The sequence below is a fragment of the Mustela putorius genome, unplaced genomic scaffold (assembly GCF_011764305.1).
Source record: "Mustela putorius furo isolate JIRA1106 unplaced genomic scaffold, ASM1176430v1.1 tig00003870_pilon_pilon_pilon, whole genome shotgun sequence".
In the NCBI taxonomy this organism is placed as follows: Eukaryota; Metazoa; Chordata; class Mammalia; order Carnivora; family Mustelidae; genus Mustela; species Mustela putorius.
The window spans coordinates 8,415,208-8,431,732 of NW_025422022.1; the positions used below are offsets into that span (position 1 = coordinate 8,415,208).

At 41.1% G+C, this 16,525-nt stretch overlaps 1 protein-coding gene and 1 pseudogene across 1 annotated transcript in view; one reads left to right on the forward strand and one right to left on the reverse strand.

Annotated features, from left to right (window-relative positions):
- Positions 1–708: 708 nt before the first annotated feature.
- The window catches only part of SMIM13 (small integral membrane protein 13), a 29,329-nt gene continuing 13,512 nt past the window's right edge, over positions 709–16,525 (forward strand). Inside the window, exon 1 of the mRNA XM_004753711.2 lies at positions 709–1,304. Coding sequence (XP_004753768.1) covers positions 1,229–1,304 — 76 coding nt within the window. The 5' untranslated portion in view covers positions 709–1,228. The remainder of the gene's footprint in view (positions 1,305–16,525) is intronic.
- LOC106005901 lies at positions 15,694–15,960 on the reverse strand (annotated as a pseudogene).

A 16,525-nucleotide genomic window follows, 5' to 3' on the forward strand; every position in this document is an offset into this window, starting at 1 on the left:
GTTTTGATTGCAGGTAGAGATAGAGTACTTGAGAGTATTTAACTCGTCTTGTTTCACAGTGATTTGTTCAAGCCAGCGCGGCAGAATCCTCAGCTCTGGGTCATGGGCAGCTTGGTTTCAATTAAGTCCCTGAATTGAATTTACAACTCAGGCGAATTAAGGGCTAAGCAGATGTACTTAAGTCCCTCGCGGATCATTTCTGAAATATATTACTCATGAAAACACAGACCAACATCTGTTACGGGAGGAAAAGAGAGACTCCGTGCCTCTGGCTCGCCTTTTTGGCACGGAGGTGAGTATTTCCTCAAAAGCCCAAGTATCCAACATGCACCCCCAGCAATAGGCTAGGTTCACATGCAACCAGTTTTCCAGGCAGCTGCCTCCCCTTTTCTTCCCTCCTGCGGCTCCGTCGATCGTGGAACAAAACGACTTCATGTGTGGGTTAATGGTTGCAATCACCAGGGCGCTTTCGCACAGCGCAGCACAGTCAGCCAATTAACGCGGGTTCCGAGAACAGCAAACCGCAGTCGGTAGACAGAGGTTGTGGCTCCAGAAAAACCAAAGACACAGGGAGGGAGAAGCAAAGCGTCCAACTTGGCGGTGCATTGTGGGAGTTGTAGTCCCCGCGGGGCGGCCTCCAGTAGTCTCTACTGGGCTCTGCACTTCATCTCCCAGCGGGCCCTGCGCCGCGGAGGAGGAGAGCGGTGGGCGTGCTCGGTGCTGAGCTACTGCTGGGGGAGGGGACTGGGGTCGAGAAACTGCGGCGGCCGCCGTGGGAGACGTTAGCCGCTGTCTCTGGGAGCTGAGGGGCCTCCCACCTCCCACCCTCGTCCGCCCCGGCGGACAGCGACGAGGGCCGAGTGGCCGCCGCGCGTCTCTGTGCTCGCCCTGTCTCCCGTCCACGGGCGCGCGGCGTCCGCCATGGAAGCACATCCGGCTGTCGCCGGGGTCTCCGGGCTACGCGTCCCCGACTCCCCGGAGCGATGAGGGGGTAGGGGCGCCCTGCGTCGCGCCTTGCCGCGCGCCCCGCGGGTCCGGGAGCGAAGGAGGGCCCCCTCCGCCCCCGCACCGCCCCCGTCCCGCCCCCTGGGGGCGCTGCCGAGGGGGCGCCCGCCGCCCTTGCCGCCCAGCAGCCCCCCGCGCCCGCCGCTGAAGCCCAGCACGCGCCACCGGCCCGCCCGCGCCCGCCGCTCGGCAGCCCGGCGCCGACCGCCGTCCTCCCCCCAAGATGTGGCACAACATCGGGCTGACCCTGGTGGTGTTCGTGGCCACGCTGGTGATCGTGCTGCTGCTGATGGTGTGCGGTGAGTGGGGCATCCGCCGCGGGGCACGTCCACATGCCCGCGCGACTCGGGGGCTCACTTGTTCGGTTTCTTGTTTTTGTTTTTAATGGCGTGGACGGACAAGTGTCTTAAAATCGTCTGCTGTCCACCTAGCGCTAAGGACCGAGCCGGGGGAGACGTGTCCCTTCCCCAGGAGAGGCCCGCCGGCATCCTGGAGAGGGAAGGAGCGGGATCCCTGGCTGGGCATCCTGACTCGGGGTTCAGCCAGAGACTGCTTCACGGGCGGCGTCTGCCCCTGATTGCCGTTCGGAACCCTGGCTGCCCAGATTTTAACCTTGGCCTGTATTCGAAGGTGAAGGGATTGGTGACTCCTTTTCCTTTTTCAGAGGTTCTGACCCTGAGGATCATGAGAGGTTTCCCTCCCTTCACTTAATCAGAGGTAGTAGGGACAGAGTTGGGTTGGAAGCGCCCGGGAAATTGTTTACTTCGAGTTCAGGCTTAAACTGAATTCCAGGCAGCAGTGTGGAGGCGAGGCAGAATTTTAAAAACACCGGCGATATTAAACTTCCAGGGTCAGGTAACCTAACTCTGTTTGGTAATTACGGTGCTATTTTGTTTGCTGTGATTTTTTTCTTTTCTTTCTCAGGATAGGAGGATGTAAAACTTTTTCAGGGTAATATTAGCACTATTTTAGATCTTCTTGATTTCTTTATATACAATAACTGACAACCACAAGCCCCTTAGCAGAGTGACTGAGGGATTGTGAAAATTTGGGAAGTACTGAGAACCCGGTGTCAGTGAGTTTCATTTTTCATAATTCCAGTATGTATTGGAGGCTAGTTCAGCCTTCGATGCAATAATTTGTCAGAAATAAAAGTAAGTACTGTAGGGCTTATTCATTTCACGGTTAATGTACTAACTGCTCTGTATCGGCTGTGTTTGGAAAGGATGTGTGCACTTACGCAAAAGGGTTTTATATATATTTGTATTTACAGTTGCATTTTATTATATATATATATTTGTGTTTACGTACTTGTATGTTTATTTTAAATTTTCTTGCCATAGGAAGGAACCAGAGTTAACAGCCTTTCTTTTCTGATGATAAAACAATTGAACACCTTTCTCTGTTTCCTGCTTGTGACGGCAGGATTTGGGGCTAATTGTAGATATGTAAGATGCTGAAAGTAAGGAAAACCAGATCTGTGTGATTTGTTTGCCTGTGAGGAAGGAGGATGCGAACTGCTTGGAGGTGGGGATCTGTGTGGCATGTAGACCATACAGCCTTGTATAGAATATTTGCCGAATCTGTCTTTGGGGGCACCCAAATTCCCCTTTGCTACTTAACATCTTATTTGTTCTCTCAGCTCCCAATAGCTAGTTAACTTTGATTTTACTCATTTTTCTAAAAATGCCTTGCCTTTGGTTTCAGATAATACTGTGGAATGAGAGGTGAGGCGTGGTAAGTAAAACACATTTTATTTTGATTGGAAAGGTCCAGAGCTAATAGCTTTATGAAGAAAGTAATTCAAGCACTGTTTTGTTGGGAGAGCTAATGATGGTGTAGTGTCATGTTTTGACTGGGTTGGACCTGGGGCTTGGAGAGTGGAGGGCAGGCTCCAACTAGACTTGAGACTGGGGAATCTCAGGCATTGTGTTAGTTTGTGAGTACGCCGTAACAAAATACAACAACAGAAATGTATGTCCCCCTACTTCTGGAGGCAAGAAGTTCAAGATCAAGCAAGGTGTCAGCAGGGTTGATTTCTTCTGAGGCCTCTCCTTGGCTTGAAGATGACTGTCTTCTCCTTGTGTCCTCATGTAGTCTTTCTTCTGTGTGCCTGTGCCCTAATCTTTTCTAAAAAGAGGCCAGTCATATTGGATTAGGGCCTCACCCTTATAGATTCTTTTAACCTTAGTTAACTCTCTAAAAGCCCTGTCCAAGTACAGTCAGGTTGGAGATTAGAAACCTGTGACACAGGCCTGCCCCGAGAAACTCCTTACCTACTTTAATGTGGAAGTGACCGGCCTTTTGACACAGTGCTGCCTTCTAAATTTTCAGGTTTCTCAGGAGGTTTTCTTTCTCTTGTGAGTCTTGGTTGTGTGTACTTTTCTTGCCTCTCGTCCATGCTGAAATGCTTTCCACTCTCACCATTCACTGAAGTGGCCCTTGTCAAGGTCAGTAACAACTGGCCTCGATATTACCAAGTCTGTGGTCACTTAGTCCTAATTGTATTTAACCTCTCATACTCATTCTGTACAAGTGAACATTCCTTCTATGAAGTATTTCTCTTGGCTTTTGTACACTGTGTTTTCATACTACCTTCCTGATGTAGGAAAGACATTAGGATTCGAAGCCAAGAGCCAAGAAAGAATTCTTGAGATGTCTTTGGTGCAAAAAGGTGATTTTATTAAAGCACAGGGACAGGACCCGTGGGCAGAAAGAGCTGCACTGGGGTTAGGAAGTGTGCTCCATCATATACTTTGAAGTTGGGAGGGGTTAGGGATAGGTAAGTCTCTAAGGAATTTTGGAGGCAAGATTTCCAGGACCTTGAGGGGGCTACATTTGGGTGGGAAAAGGTCATTTATTACTGTCTAATAAAACCTTAGTCCCATAGTGCTTAATTGTTTATCTTTTCCTGGCTTCTCATCCCTTAGAATTTATTTATTTAAAAAAGATTTATTTGAGAGAGAGAAAGTTAGAGGGGAGGGTGAGAAGCAGACAGCACCAAGCATGGAGCCCAGCATGGGGCTTCATTCCATGACCCTGAGATGAAGACCTAAGCCAAAACCAAGGGTCAGACGCTTAACCGAATGAGCCACTCAGGTGCCCCTCACTAGAATATTTTGTTAAATGTTTTTGGACCACAGTCTTTGATAGGAAATACATTTTTCCCAGTATGTTCTTAAGTATATAAATTACATATATCTGTTTATTTCTACATCTGTTAATCTAGCTATCATCTTTCTGTCTCTGAAATAAAAATTTTATGGACTAGTACTTGCCCTTATTCCATGAGATATAGTTATTTTCCATTATATTTCTGTAACATTATAATACAAATATATATTTTTATTCCCTTTCCTTCTGTTCTCTCCCCATGGTATCTTATCCAGCCCTGGAGATTTAAATATTAATTGTAACTAATGACTCAGTTTGACATCTCCAGCTCTCACTTTTCTCCTGTACCCCAGGCTCATGCATGTATCAGCCGTTTTTTCTTGATAGCCCCATTTGGAGATATAAAAAGCATCTCAAACTTTATCCGCCTAAAGCAGAACTCTTGATTTCTGTCACCTGTCTTCTCCTTTGCCCCCATCCTGTCTCAGATGTTCCCAGCACCCAAGGATGTGGGTGTCTTTGGTTTTGCCCTTTTCCTTTGGTCCCATCCCTTTTCCCTTACAAATACCAGCTCTATCTGGAAGTGTCTTCAGTTTTATGTCTTTAAGAAATGTGAAATATGTTCTCTCCTCCATGTCTGTGATCACCACTCCCATCCTCCTCTTCGGCTTGCATTAGTTTCCTAACTAGTGTCCTTTGACCCCCTCTTTTCTTTCTGATGAGGGAGCAGAAGTCTAGCTGAAGACAAAGCAGAAGCTAACACCTTGCACTCCGTCCTGCCATGGGAATGTGCGTGACATTCTTCCAGGAAGCTCCCAGCTATCTTAATGTTAATACCTTGCTAGAGGGGAAAACAAGCTTAACTTGAAAATGGCAAGGCCTCTGGTATCTCTTGGTCTTTCTTAGCATATGAAAGTTCTTTTGAAATCTGCCTTTTTTCCGTACCTCCCCCAACCCAGAGTTTATCATCAATTGCTCCTCACAACCCCAGTGTAACTCCCTCTGCCCTCAGGTCCTGTCTTTGTTTTAATAAAACCACCTTTTAGCATCAGAGATGTCCAAGAAGTCTTTCTTGGCCCTTACCTCAGAACCTCACCCCACCCAACCTCACCTATATTCCATATTAGTACTCTTGTGTTAAGACCGGGTTTTCTCAAATGTTTTTAACAAAAGAAAATTTCAGAAGTTAACAGTCCTTCAATCCTCCACGCCACTGTTTCCTCTACCTATTTACTTCTATATTCGTAAATAATTTATTCACAGCTAGTTCTTGATTTTGCAGGTTTAGACATTATTTATTAACCATGGTGGAGTCCCCCCTTCTCTACCTGCATGCCGTAAGTAATGACAACTTGTGATTCATCGGAGAGTCAAGATTTAAAATTTTACCTTTTTTTTTTTTTAGAGGTGGGGCGGGGCAGAGGGAAAGAGAATCTTAAGCAGGCTCCGTGCTCCTTTGGAGCTCATTTGTGAGACTGTCTCACAACCTGAAGATCATGAAGTTGAGAGTCGGACACTTAACTGACTGTACCACCCAGGCGCCCCAAGATTTATATTTTAACTGTGTAAATAGTCCCTGCTGGTTAAAGAGTGTAACATGACTACACTTAACTTTCTTATGTGGTTCTTCATTTCTCTTGAAGTTAACAGTTGCCTTTTTAATTTACCTAGGATTACTTTTTTGTGTGTGCCCCTTGTTGATTCCCTGGTCCCTTTCCCCTGCCCAATCCTAGAGCTCTCTCCTTCCTTCTCGGCCTGCCCTTCACTTTCTCTGCTGCAGACCCTGTTTCCTGGACCTCATTTCATCATCTTGCTCAGTTTATAATCTTGTTTTGCAGGAGCACATTTTCTGTTAGCTTTCTGAGGGAGAATGCATGGAAGATTTTTTGAGCTAATGCTTACCTGAAAATGTCTTTCATTGATGTCCTATGTCTTTTACTGATGTCAGAGTTTCTAGAAAAAAAAAAAAAACAACTCTATACTTGATTGATAATTTGAATAAGTTTCAAGTGGTAGATAATTGTCATTCAGAACTTAGAAATGGTAACTTCACTGATAATCTCGCTTCCTGGACCTGATTTTAAGAAATCTGATGCCTTCTGTTTCTTTGTCTTTGTAAGTAACTTGATTCTCTTTCTAGATGCTTTCTGGTAGTTTTTTCTGTCATTGTTATTCTGAAATGTCGTACTGATATGTCTTCGTATGTTTCTTTTCCTTCTGTTTTCCTGGGCCCTTTCAATTAAAAAAAACTTGGGTTAGTTGGAGGTTGGACCTTATGGGCTGATTTCTCTAGTATTACCTGTTTATCTCCTATTTTCTATCATGTCTCCTCTCCCTTCTGGCATATGTTTTGGGTTTTAGCTTCTCTTACGTTTTTATTTATCCAGTTTTTAATGTCAGAACTTTCTTGTTTTCTGATTGCTTTGCCAGCATCTGTTTTGCATTATGTAATATGTTGTTTCTATGACCGTATTAGTTACACAGTTGACCCTTCAACAACATGAGGGTTGGGATGCCAACCCCCCCACCCCACCCTGCACAGTTAAAAATCTATGGATAACTTTTGACTTCTTAAAAACTTAACTACTAATAGTCTTCTTTTGACTGGAAGTCTTATTGAGAACAGAGTGAACACAAATTTTATATATCTAATGTGTTCTTGCAAGAAAGTGGAAAAGAAAATGTTATTAAGAAAGTCATAAGGAAGAAAAAATACATTTATAGTACTGTACTATATTTGTTGAAGAAATTCTGGACCCACACAATTCAAACCTGTGTTGTTTAAGGATCTATTGTAGTTTCTAATAAGGTGTTTTTCTTCTCCCTGCGCAATTGTCTTTGTTTCTTCCATGTATTTTCTTTTTTTTTTTTTTTTTTTTTAAGATTTTATTTATTTTATTTGTCAGAGATCACAAGTAGGCAGAGAGAGATAGAGAGAGAGGAGGAAGCAGGCTCCCTGCTGAGCAGAGAGCCCAATGCGGGACTCGATCCCAGGACCCTGAGATCATGACCTGAGTCGAAGGCAAAGGCTTTAACCCACTGAGCCACCCAGGCGCCCCCTATGTATTTTCTTATGGTTTGTTTGCTTTGGACTCTTTGTGATTGAAGATTTTTACAAATGGTCAGTGCTCTGTTCTGTATTCTTATTTATGGATGAGGGAGTAAAAGAAGGTAATAAATTCCCAGTGTCAATTCTGGCAGCAGGTTGGCCTCTATCTGGAAATGTCCGTGTTATTCCATCTTACCAGAGGGGAATGCTCTCATTTTCGGGTGTTATAAGCTTGGGTGCCCGCATGACAGTTTTGTAAATAGACTCTCAGCCAATCCTTTTTTCTTCCTTTCTCAATCCTTCTTCCGGCCTGAAATCCTGATCTTTCCTTAATTCTCGATTGGATTTTGGCTCCAGTTGCTGTCCTTTTTCCCCCGCCATCCAGACTTCTGTTTCCTTTGGTCTGCTAGATCATTTACCACTCTTTTAAACATGCTTAACACCTATCCTCTAGTGGCTCCATTTCCCTTGAAATACAATCTAGATCCTTACTGTGACTACAAGGATCTGAGGGATAGAGTCCCTCCTGCTTCTCCATGCCCCTCCCCCCACCACTACTCTCTTGTTGTTCCACACAGGCCAGCCTTGTTCTCTCCCCAGGGCCTTTACCCTCAGTCTTTTCTGGCTGTTCATGTGACTGGTTCTTCTTCAGCCGGGTTTCACATCAACCGCCCAGTCCACCTAGGGCGACTCATCCAGTTACTCTTTATCTTACTGACCCTTGGTTTTCTGAGCACTCAGCCCTTTCTGAAATGAGCTGTTTATGTGGTTTTGCTCCCATCAGTTTGGGCTCCATGAATACAGGGACCCTGTTTGGCTAATTCACTGCCCTGTCCTTGGATTTTAGAGTAGTGCCTGGCATGTAGTAGGTCCTCATAGTTGAAGGAAGAACGAAGAAAAATTGCTCAGTACAAATTACTTCAATACCCATTACAAATTACAAATAAGTCTTAAGTGTGGTACAAACCAAGTTTGTCTCAAGATGGATGAATTTTATATTACTCAGTACACCCGTGATCAGATGCTGTGGCGGTGCTCAGGGGTACCCAGAAATTAACAAGTGTAATTCATGTTCTTGAGGACCTTATACTCCAGGAAGGAAGGTACGTATATGGGAGCTTCAGTACAACCTAGGCTTCTGAGCTCCAGTTTCACATACACGACTCTGCTCCTTTTTCTTGTTTCACAGAGAAGCTCAGAATCTTTACCTAAAACAACTGCTTGTTTTTAGGTTATGCGTGAAATCTTGGGCATTGTTTTACCTTCTTATTCATTCCCAGTTATTGGGCCATATATCATATACCTGTTCATCCCCCAAATATTTGAGCATCTCTTACAAGCTTGGTTCTAAGAAAAGCCTACTAATGTAGGTATACTGTATTTTATGAGAAATTCATCAAGTTAGGTGTGTGTATTCATTCCCTGGTAATTACCTTCCTTTTTTTAAATGGAATTCCCATCATTTTTTTTTGTTTAAATTCAGTTAATTAACGTATAGCGTATTATTAGTTTTAGAGGTAGAGTTCAGTGATTCATCACTCTCGTATAATGCCCAGTGTCATTATATCATGTGCCCTCCCTAATGTCCATCACCCAGTTACCCTATCCCCCCATCCCCCTCCAGCAACCCTCAGTTTGTTTTCTGTGATTAAGAGTCTCTTATGGTTTGTCTGCCTCTCTGATTTTGTCTTATTTTATTTTTTCCTCCCTTCCTCTATGATCCTCTTTTGTTCCTTAAATTCTGCCTATGAGTGAGATCATATGACAGTTGTCTTTCTGATTGACTTATTTCACTTAGCATAATACCCTCTAGTTCTATCCACATTATTGCAAATGGCAAGATTTCACTTTTTTGATTGCTGAGTAGTATTCCATTGTGTCCGTACATGTGTGTATATATGTATATGTATGTATATATCTATCACATCTTCTTTACCCATTTATCTGTCCATGGGCCTCTGGACTCTTTTTGTAGTTTGGCTGTTGTAGACATTGCTGCTGTGTATCTTTGGGGTAAATACCCCATAGTGCAATTGCTGGATCGTAGGGTAGCTCTATTTTCAACTTTCTGAGGAACCTCTATAGCTTGCATTCCCGCCAACAGCCTGGAGGGCTCTCCTTTCTCTGCATCTTTGCCAACATCTTTTGTTTCCTGTCTTGTTAATTACAGCCATTCTAACTGGTGTGAGGTAGTATCTCATTGTGGTTTTATGAGTGATGTTGAGCACTATTTCATGTGCCTGTTGGCCATTTGGGTGTCTTTGGAGAAATGTCTGTTCCTGTCTTCTGCCAAATTCTTGATTGGATTATTTGTTCTTTGGGTGTTTGATAAATTCTTTATAGATTTTGGATACTAGCCCTTTATCTGATAAGACATTTGCAGATATCTTCTCCCATTCTGTTGATTGTTTTTAGTTTTGTTATTTGTTTCCTTGGCTGTGCAAAAGGTTTTTTATATTGATTAAGTCCTGTAGTTCATTTTTGCCTTTGTTTCCCTTGGCTTTGCAGACCTGTCTAGCAGGAAGTTGGTGTCCAAAGTCACACAGGTTGCTGCCTGTGTTCTCCTCTAGGATTTTGATGGGTTCCTATCTCTCACATTTGTGTCTTTCAACCATCTTGAGTCTCTTTTTGTGTATGGTGTAAAGAAATGACCCAGTTTCGCTCTTCCTGCATGTAGCTGTCCAATTTTACCAACATCATTTGTTGAAGAGACGGTTTCTTTCCCATTGGATACTCTTTCCTGCTTTGTCGAAGGTGAGTTGACCATAGAGTTGAGGGTCCATTTCTGGGTTCTCTATTCTGTTCCATTGATCTGTGTGTCTGTTTTTGTGCCATTTACCTTGCTATCTTGATGATGACAACTTTGTAATAGAGCTTGAAGTCTAGAATTGTGATTCCACTGGCTTTTTCTTTTCAACATTCCTTTGGCTATTTGGGGTCCTTTCTGGTTCCATATAAATTTAAGGATTATTTGTTCCAGCTCTGTGAAAAAAGTTGATAGTATTTTGATAGGGATTGCATTAATGTGTAGATTGTTCTAGGTAGCATAGATATTTTAACAATGTTCTTCCAATCTATGAGCATGAAATGTTTTTCTACTTCTTTGTCTTCCTCATTTTCTTTCGTGAGTGCTCTATAGTTTTCTGAGTACAGATCCTTTGCCTCTTTGGTTAGGTTTATTCATTGGTATCTTATGGTTTTGGGTGCAGTTGTAAATGGGATCAACTCTTAAATTTTTCTTCTTTCTCCTTTGTGTATATAAATGCAGCTAATTTCTATGCATTGATTATGTATCCTGACACTTTGCTGAATTCCTGTATGAGTTCTAACAATTTTGGGGTGGAGTCTTTTGACTCCATTTGGATTTTCCAGGTAGAGTATACTGTCATCTGTTTGACTTCTTTGCCTATTCGGATGCCTTTTCTTTCTTTTTGTTGTCGAATTGCTGAGGCTAGGACTTCCAGTACTATGTTGAACAACAGTGATGAAAGTGGGTCTCCTTGTTGTGTTCTTGACCTTAGAAGAAAGCTCTCAGTTTTTCCCCATTGAGAATGATATTCGCTGTGAACTTTTTGTTCACAAACAGTTTTTGTTTTTGTTGTTCTTGTTTTTGTTTTTGAACTTATGGCTTTTAGGATACAATTACCTTTATTTTAAACAGAAACAAACTTTCTTTGCCCATGGCTTCAGGAGCAATCATCAAGTACTGATTTCATCTCAGTGGGATAATAACTATATTTGGTCTTTGTCCCTGGTCTCTGGCAGAAAGTTCCCCAACCCTTAGAATTTACTGAGTGAGGGGCACCTGGGTGGCTCAGTGGGTTAAGCCTCTGCCTTCAGCTCGGGTCGTGATCCCAGGGTCCTGGGATCGAGCCCCACATGGGGCTCTCTGGTCACCAGGGAGCCTGCTTCCCTCTCTCTCTCTCTGTCTGCCTCTCTGCCTACTTGTGATCTCTGTCAAATAAATAAAATCTTTAAAAAAAAAAAAAAAAGAATTTACTGAGTGATGGTAGCATCTTCTGTTATTTATAACAAGCCTCTTCTGACCATGCCTGGATTTCTGCTCAGGCTGTGGCTCAGGGTGGGGCCCCTAGGTGGTTTGAGGACAGGGGCTAGTCACTAAAAAGACTAAACGGGATTAAAGAATGAGAAGTTCAGCTCCATCCCCTGACCTCCAGGGAGGGAGAGGGTCTGGAGATGGGGTTATAAACACTCTTGAAGAAGGAGTATAATAAACGTATCTAAAGCCACATTCTTGATCTAGGAGCCTTCTCTATCTCCATAAATGGCAACTTTGTCACGGCCATTCCAGTTGTCTTTGAGGCTTCCCTGACCTCTCTGTAAGACATAAGCCTCTCATATATCTACCCCCTTTCCCCTTACAATGCTCTATTTTTGCCTAGAATTCTAACTTAAGGGGCAAATACGTTTCAGTGAGATTGGTATTTGGAACATAGTAAGTGCTGCGTGAGTATTCAGATGAATGAATTTTTGGTCCTTGAAGAATTGGCTAGGATGAGGTTATAGATGGAGGCAGGAAGCACATGGATTGTAGCATTTTATACGCATCTCCTGCAGAATTTATGCTTTCTGATAGGCAGTGGGGAGCTAAGAGTTTTTATCAGGAACTTAGAATTTTGTACGCTCACCTTCATACAGTGTGAGGAGCGGGAGGCTAGAAGTAAGGAAACCAGATAGGTTGGTCTTAAGGTTGATCAGAGTTAAATAAAGGAGGTAACTGTGTTGGGGCTGGGAGCAGTGTTGGTCAGACTGTAGCCTGGCCCAGCAATGCCTGCCATTTCTGTCTGCTCTGCCTGCCCCTGTGTCTACAAAGCATAGGATATTGAAGTCTTTAAATCACAGGAGAGTATCCATGGGGGCCTACATGAGAGAGAAGTAGTTGTCTTGGTGTGTAGATTCCCCTTCCTCCAGGGGTTGGCTTGGCTGTGCTCCCTAGTTCAACGTGGCTTAACAGACTGTGGACAGACTGAGATTTGCAGGCCTTGTTGAGTGCCCGGTTCAGGGTTCCTGCTGTGCCAAACAGGGTCAGGGAGTTAGTGACCAGAGCCGCACTCTGGCTGATCTAGCTTTACAGACTGCCAGCACTGCCACTTACTAGCTGTGTGACTTGAGCAGCACGCACAACCTCTTAATTTCAGCCCGCAGACAAATGCAAATAATAGAATCTGGGAATACTGAAGATTGATCTATTTCTGCTTATGTAGCTCCCATTCAGGTACAAGTGAAGAAATAGGAATTAACTGGTGTGTGGAAAATAGTTTTTCAAAGATTAAATCGGGTGTTAGAATGATATACATTTCAAAGATAATGAGAGAATAAGGCAAAGCGTGTTCATCACAGAAAAGTGTGGAGAGAAAGTACAAATTTGATAAGTTTAAGCAAGTATACGCAGTGGTGTGACCAGCACCACAGTCGAGATAACAGAACATTTTGAGCACTCTGGAAGATTCCCTCATGTCCTTTTGTAGTCCGACCTCAAGCTCCTTGGAACAGTTGCCCTGCTTTCCATAACCATAATTTTGCCTTTTCTAGAATTTAATGTAAATGGAGTCATGCAGCAAGTCTTTTGTGTTTGAGTTCTTTCACTTAGCATAAGGCTCTTGAAAGCCATCTGTATTGTTGTATATATCAGTGATTCATTTTTTTAAATTGATGGTTAATATCCCATTGGATGGGTATACACAGTTTGTTAATCCAGTTGCTTACTGGTGGATGTTAGGGTTTTGAGTTTGGGGCTGTTACAAGTATTACTGCTATTGTTAGTATTCATTTACAAGTCTTGGTGGGGATATATGTTCTCGTTTCTCTTGGGTAAATTTATAAGAAATTGCCAACTGTTTTCCATTGCCAACAGCCATGTTGTCAAGTGTCTGTTTAAATTCTTTGCCCGCTTAAGAAATTGCATTGGTCTTTTTCTTTTTAATTTCTTATTTTTTATAAACATGCATTGTCTTTTTATTATCAAGTTGTAACCATTCTTATTTATTTTGGGTACAGTCTTTATCAGATACATGTTTTGTAGATACTTTTCTTTGAAGTAATTTTTTGTGTTTGGTATAGGTTAAGGATCAGGGTTCTTTTTACATAAGGGTGTTTTAGCATCAGTTATTGAAAAGGCAGTTGTTGGAAATCACTTGATCATCTCTATATGGGTTTATTTCTGGACTCTTCTTTTCCACTGACATATATGTATCTTTATGCCAATTGTGTAGGTTATGCAGTGTTATTGTTTTCAAAATGTTTACTGTTTTAGATCCTTTGCATTTCCTTATGAGCTTTAGAATCAGCTTGTTAAAATAGATCTATTCAAGTTGGAGAGAATAGACTTGTTAATCTTACAATCCATGGCCATATTGTATCTCTTTATTTTTATTTTTACTTATTTATTTTCTTAGGACTATAATTTTTCTCAGCAACATTTTATGTATTTCAGTATATAATACAGTTCTTGCACTAATTTTGTCAAATTTAACTGCAAAGTTTTCATAGTTTTGATGCTGTTGTACATGGTACTCATTTAATGTTTGCTGTAAATATATAGAAATACAAATGACTTTTGTATATTGGCAGTATATTCTACAAAACTGCAAAATTCACTTATAACCTTTATTTTTTTGTAAATTCCATAGAATTTTTTACCCAGAGGTTTTATACCAACTGCAAATGAAGATTGTTTTACCTATTCCTTTCAGTGTCTATGTCTTTTAGTTTTTGCCTCATTGAAAGAAATGGGTGAGAGCAGATCTTTCTCTTTGATCTTTTGTAGAGAAACAGTCTCTCACTGTTCAGTTTAATGTTAGCTGTAGTTTGTAGATATTCTTTATCAGGTCAGAAAAGGAAACTTTCCTTCTTACTTTGAAATTTTTTTAAAAATTAGCAGTGGATGTTGGATTTCTTTTCACATGTTTTTTCTGCATTGAGATGATCATGGCATTTTTCTCTAAGTCTGTTTGTATGGTGTATTACATTAAATTTTGAATGTTAAAACATTCCTCAGATAAGCCCTTTTTATATATTGATGGGTTATGCTTTTCATATATTGCAGTATTTGATTTACTAAAAATGTAAGGTTTTCCCATTTACATTCATGAGGAATATTAGTAGCTTTCTTAAATGCCTTTATCTGGTTTTGTCACAATGGTCATGTAAGACCTAATCAGTAAGTTGGGAAGTGTTCCTCTTTTAATTCTTGTAAGAGTTTGCTCAGAATTAGGATGTTAGTTTTCTGTTGCTGCATAACAAATTACCACAAACTTCACAGTTTATGACAACATATAATTATTAGCTCAGTTTCTGCAGGTTCAGAGTCTGGATATGGCTTAAGCTGGGTCCCCTGTTCTCCATCTCACGGGTGCATTCAGTGCCTGTCTCTTAGGACTGCTGACAGAATTCAGTTCCTTGTGACTGACTGTAGCACTTAGAGTGGCTTGCTTTAAGTCAACAGGAGAATCTCTGTGATACCAAGGAAGGTCTCAGTCTCTCTTTTAAAGATTTATGCTTAATTAAGTTGGGTCTACCTACTGTAATTTCTCTTTTCAGTAACTCAGAATCAACTGATGGAGGTCTGCAAAATCCTTCTACGTTTATCACATAACCTGCCCCATCACCCTTGCTGTATTCTTTTGGTTGGAAGTAGATCACAGGTTCCATCCCCACGTGGAAAAGGTCACACAAGAGGTACACATGGCTTGATTCATTGAGGTTACTAAGCTAAATCTGCCACAGTGTGTATGATTTCTTTCTTAAGTGTTTGGTAGAATTAATCTGGGCCAGGACTTTTCTTTTGAGGAAATTATTAAGTACACATTGAATTTCTTTGCTAGGTACTGAGCTGTTCTAGTTATCTGTTTGTTTTGTGAGTTTTCATAGTTTGTGCTTTTCAAGCATTTTAATCTGAATTGTGTAATTTTTAAAAATAAAGTTTGTAATATTGTCATTACCCTTTTAATATCTGTGGGATCTACGGTGATGTCTTCCTTTTCATTCCTTATTTGTGTATCCTTTTTTTTTCCCCCACATGATCAGTTTGGCTGGAGGTGTATACATTTTACTGATCATTTTGAAGAATTAACTTTGATTTGTGTTTTTCCCCCTTTATTATTCGTCCATATTCTGTGTAATTGCTTTGCGCTTTTCTCTTTATTTTCTTCTACTTATTCTGAGTTTAATTTGTACTTCTCTAGTTTTTCATGGTAGAAGCTTAGGATATTGATTTTAGGCCTTTTTTTTTTTTTAATAGTTAATAAATCTCTTTGTGGGTATTGCTTTTATTTTATGTTTTTTAACCCAAAACATTTTTATTTTAGTCTTCAAAGAACAAACTGTTCTTCTTTTTCCAAGATAATAGTGGTTAATTTACAAAAGTGGGCATTTACAAATGCATCTTCAAAATATTTCCCTTTAACGTGAAACTTGGCTTTATAGAATCCAAACATTAAAAGGTTAAAAAATTTTTTTCTATTTTGTTATTATAGGACAAAACAGAGAAAGTCCAGGAAATCCATTCATACTTCAGAACCTTCTCTAGGAACTAGCATTGTTGTATTATTTCCATTTAGCAGAATTTCATCTAATTTAGTGATCCTTCTTCCTTCTGGTGTGATTTCACTCAGTGACATCCTCCAGTACCATATTGACAAAGTCCTCAAATCCCAAGAGTGCCAACCATTTTTTTGTCACTTTATATCACAGTGAATTCTTCATCCTATACTTTTGTCCACAAGCTTTAGAGGCAGCAGTTGCAATGGGTTAGTGGTAGGGTTAGCTGCCATGGCTATGCCAGAAGTCACGGGTATTGCTTTTGATCTAAACAAAAAATTTTCCTGGGGGTCAGGGAGAGGAGTCCTGGGTGGGGGGATGGGCTACGTAGGCGATGGGCATTAAGGAGGCCATTTGTTGTGATGAGCACCAGGTGTTGTATGTAAGTGATGAATCGCTAAATTCTATTCCTGAAATCAATACTACTACACTATATTTTGACTAACCTGAATTTAAATTAAAAAAAAAAATTCCATTCAAACTATTTTTATGTTTCACTTGTGATTTCTCTTTGGAATGGATTATTTAGGAGTATGTTGTTTAAACTTTGAATATTTGAATTTTTTCCCCAATACTATTTTGTCATCAATTTCTAGTTTAATTTTGTTATGGTCAGAAAATATATTTTGTATAAAAAAATAAGAAGGTTTACCCTTAAAGTTAATGAGACTGATTAATGTTATATTTTGGTAAATGTTCTATGTACACTTGAAAAGAATGATTCTTTTATAGTTATTGAATAGAATGTATTGTATATGTCAGATCAACTTGGTTGATAAGGCTGCTCGGTGTCTTAAA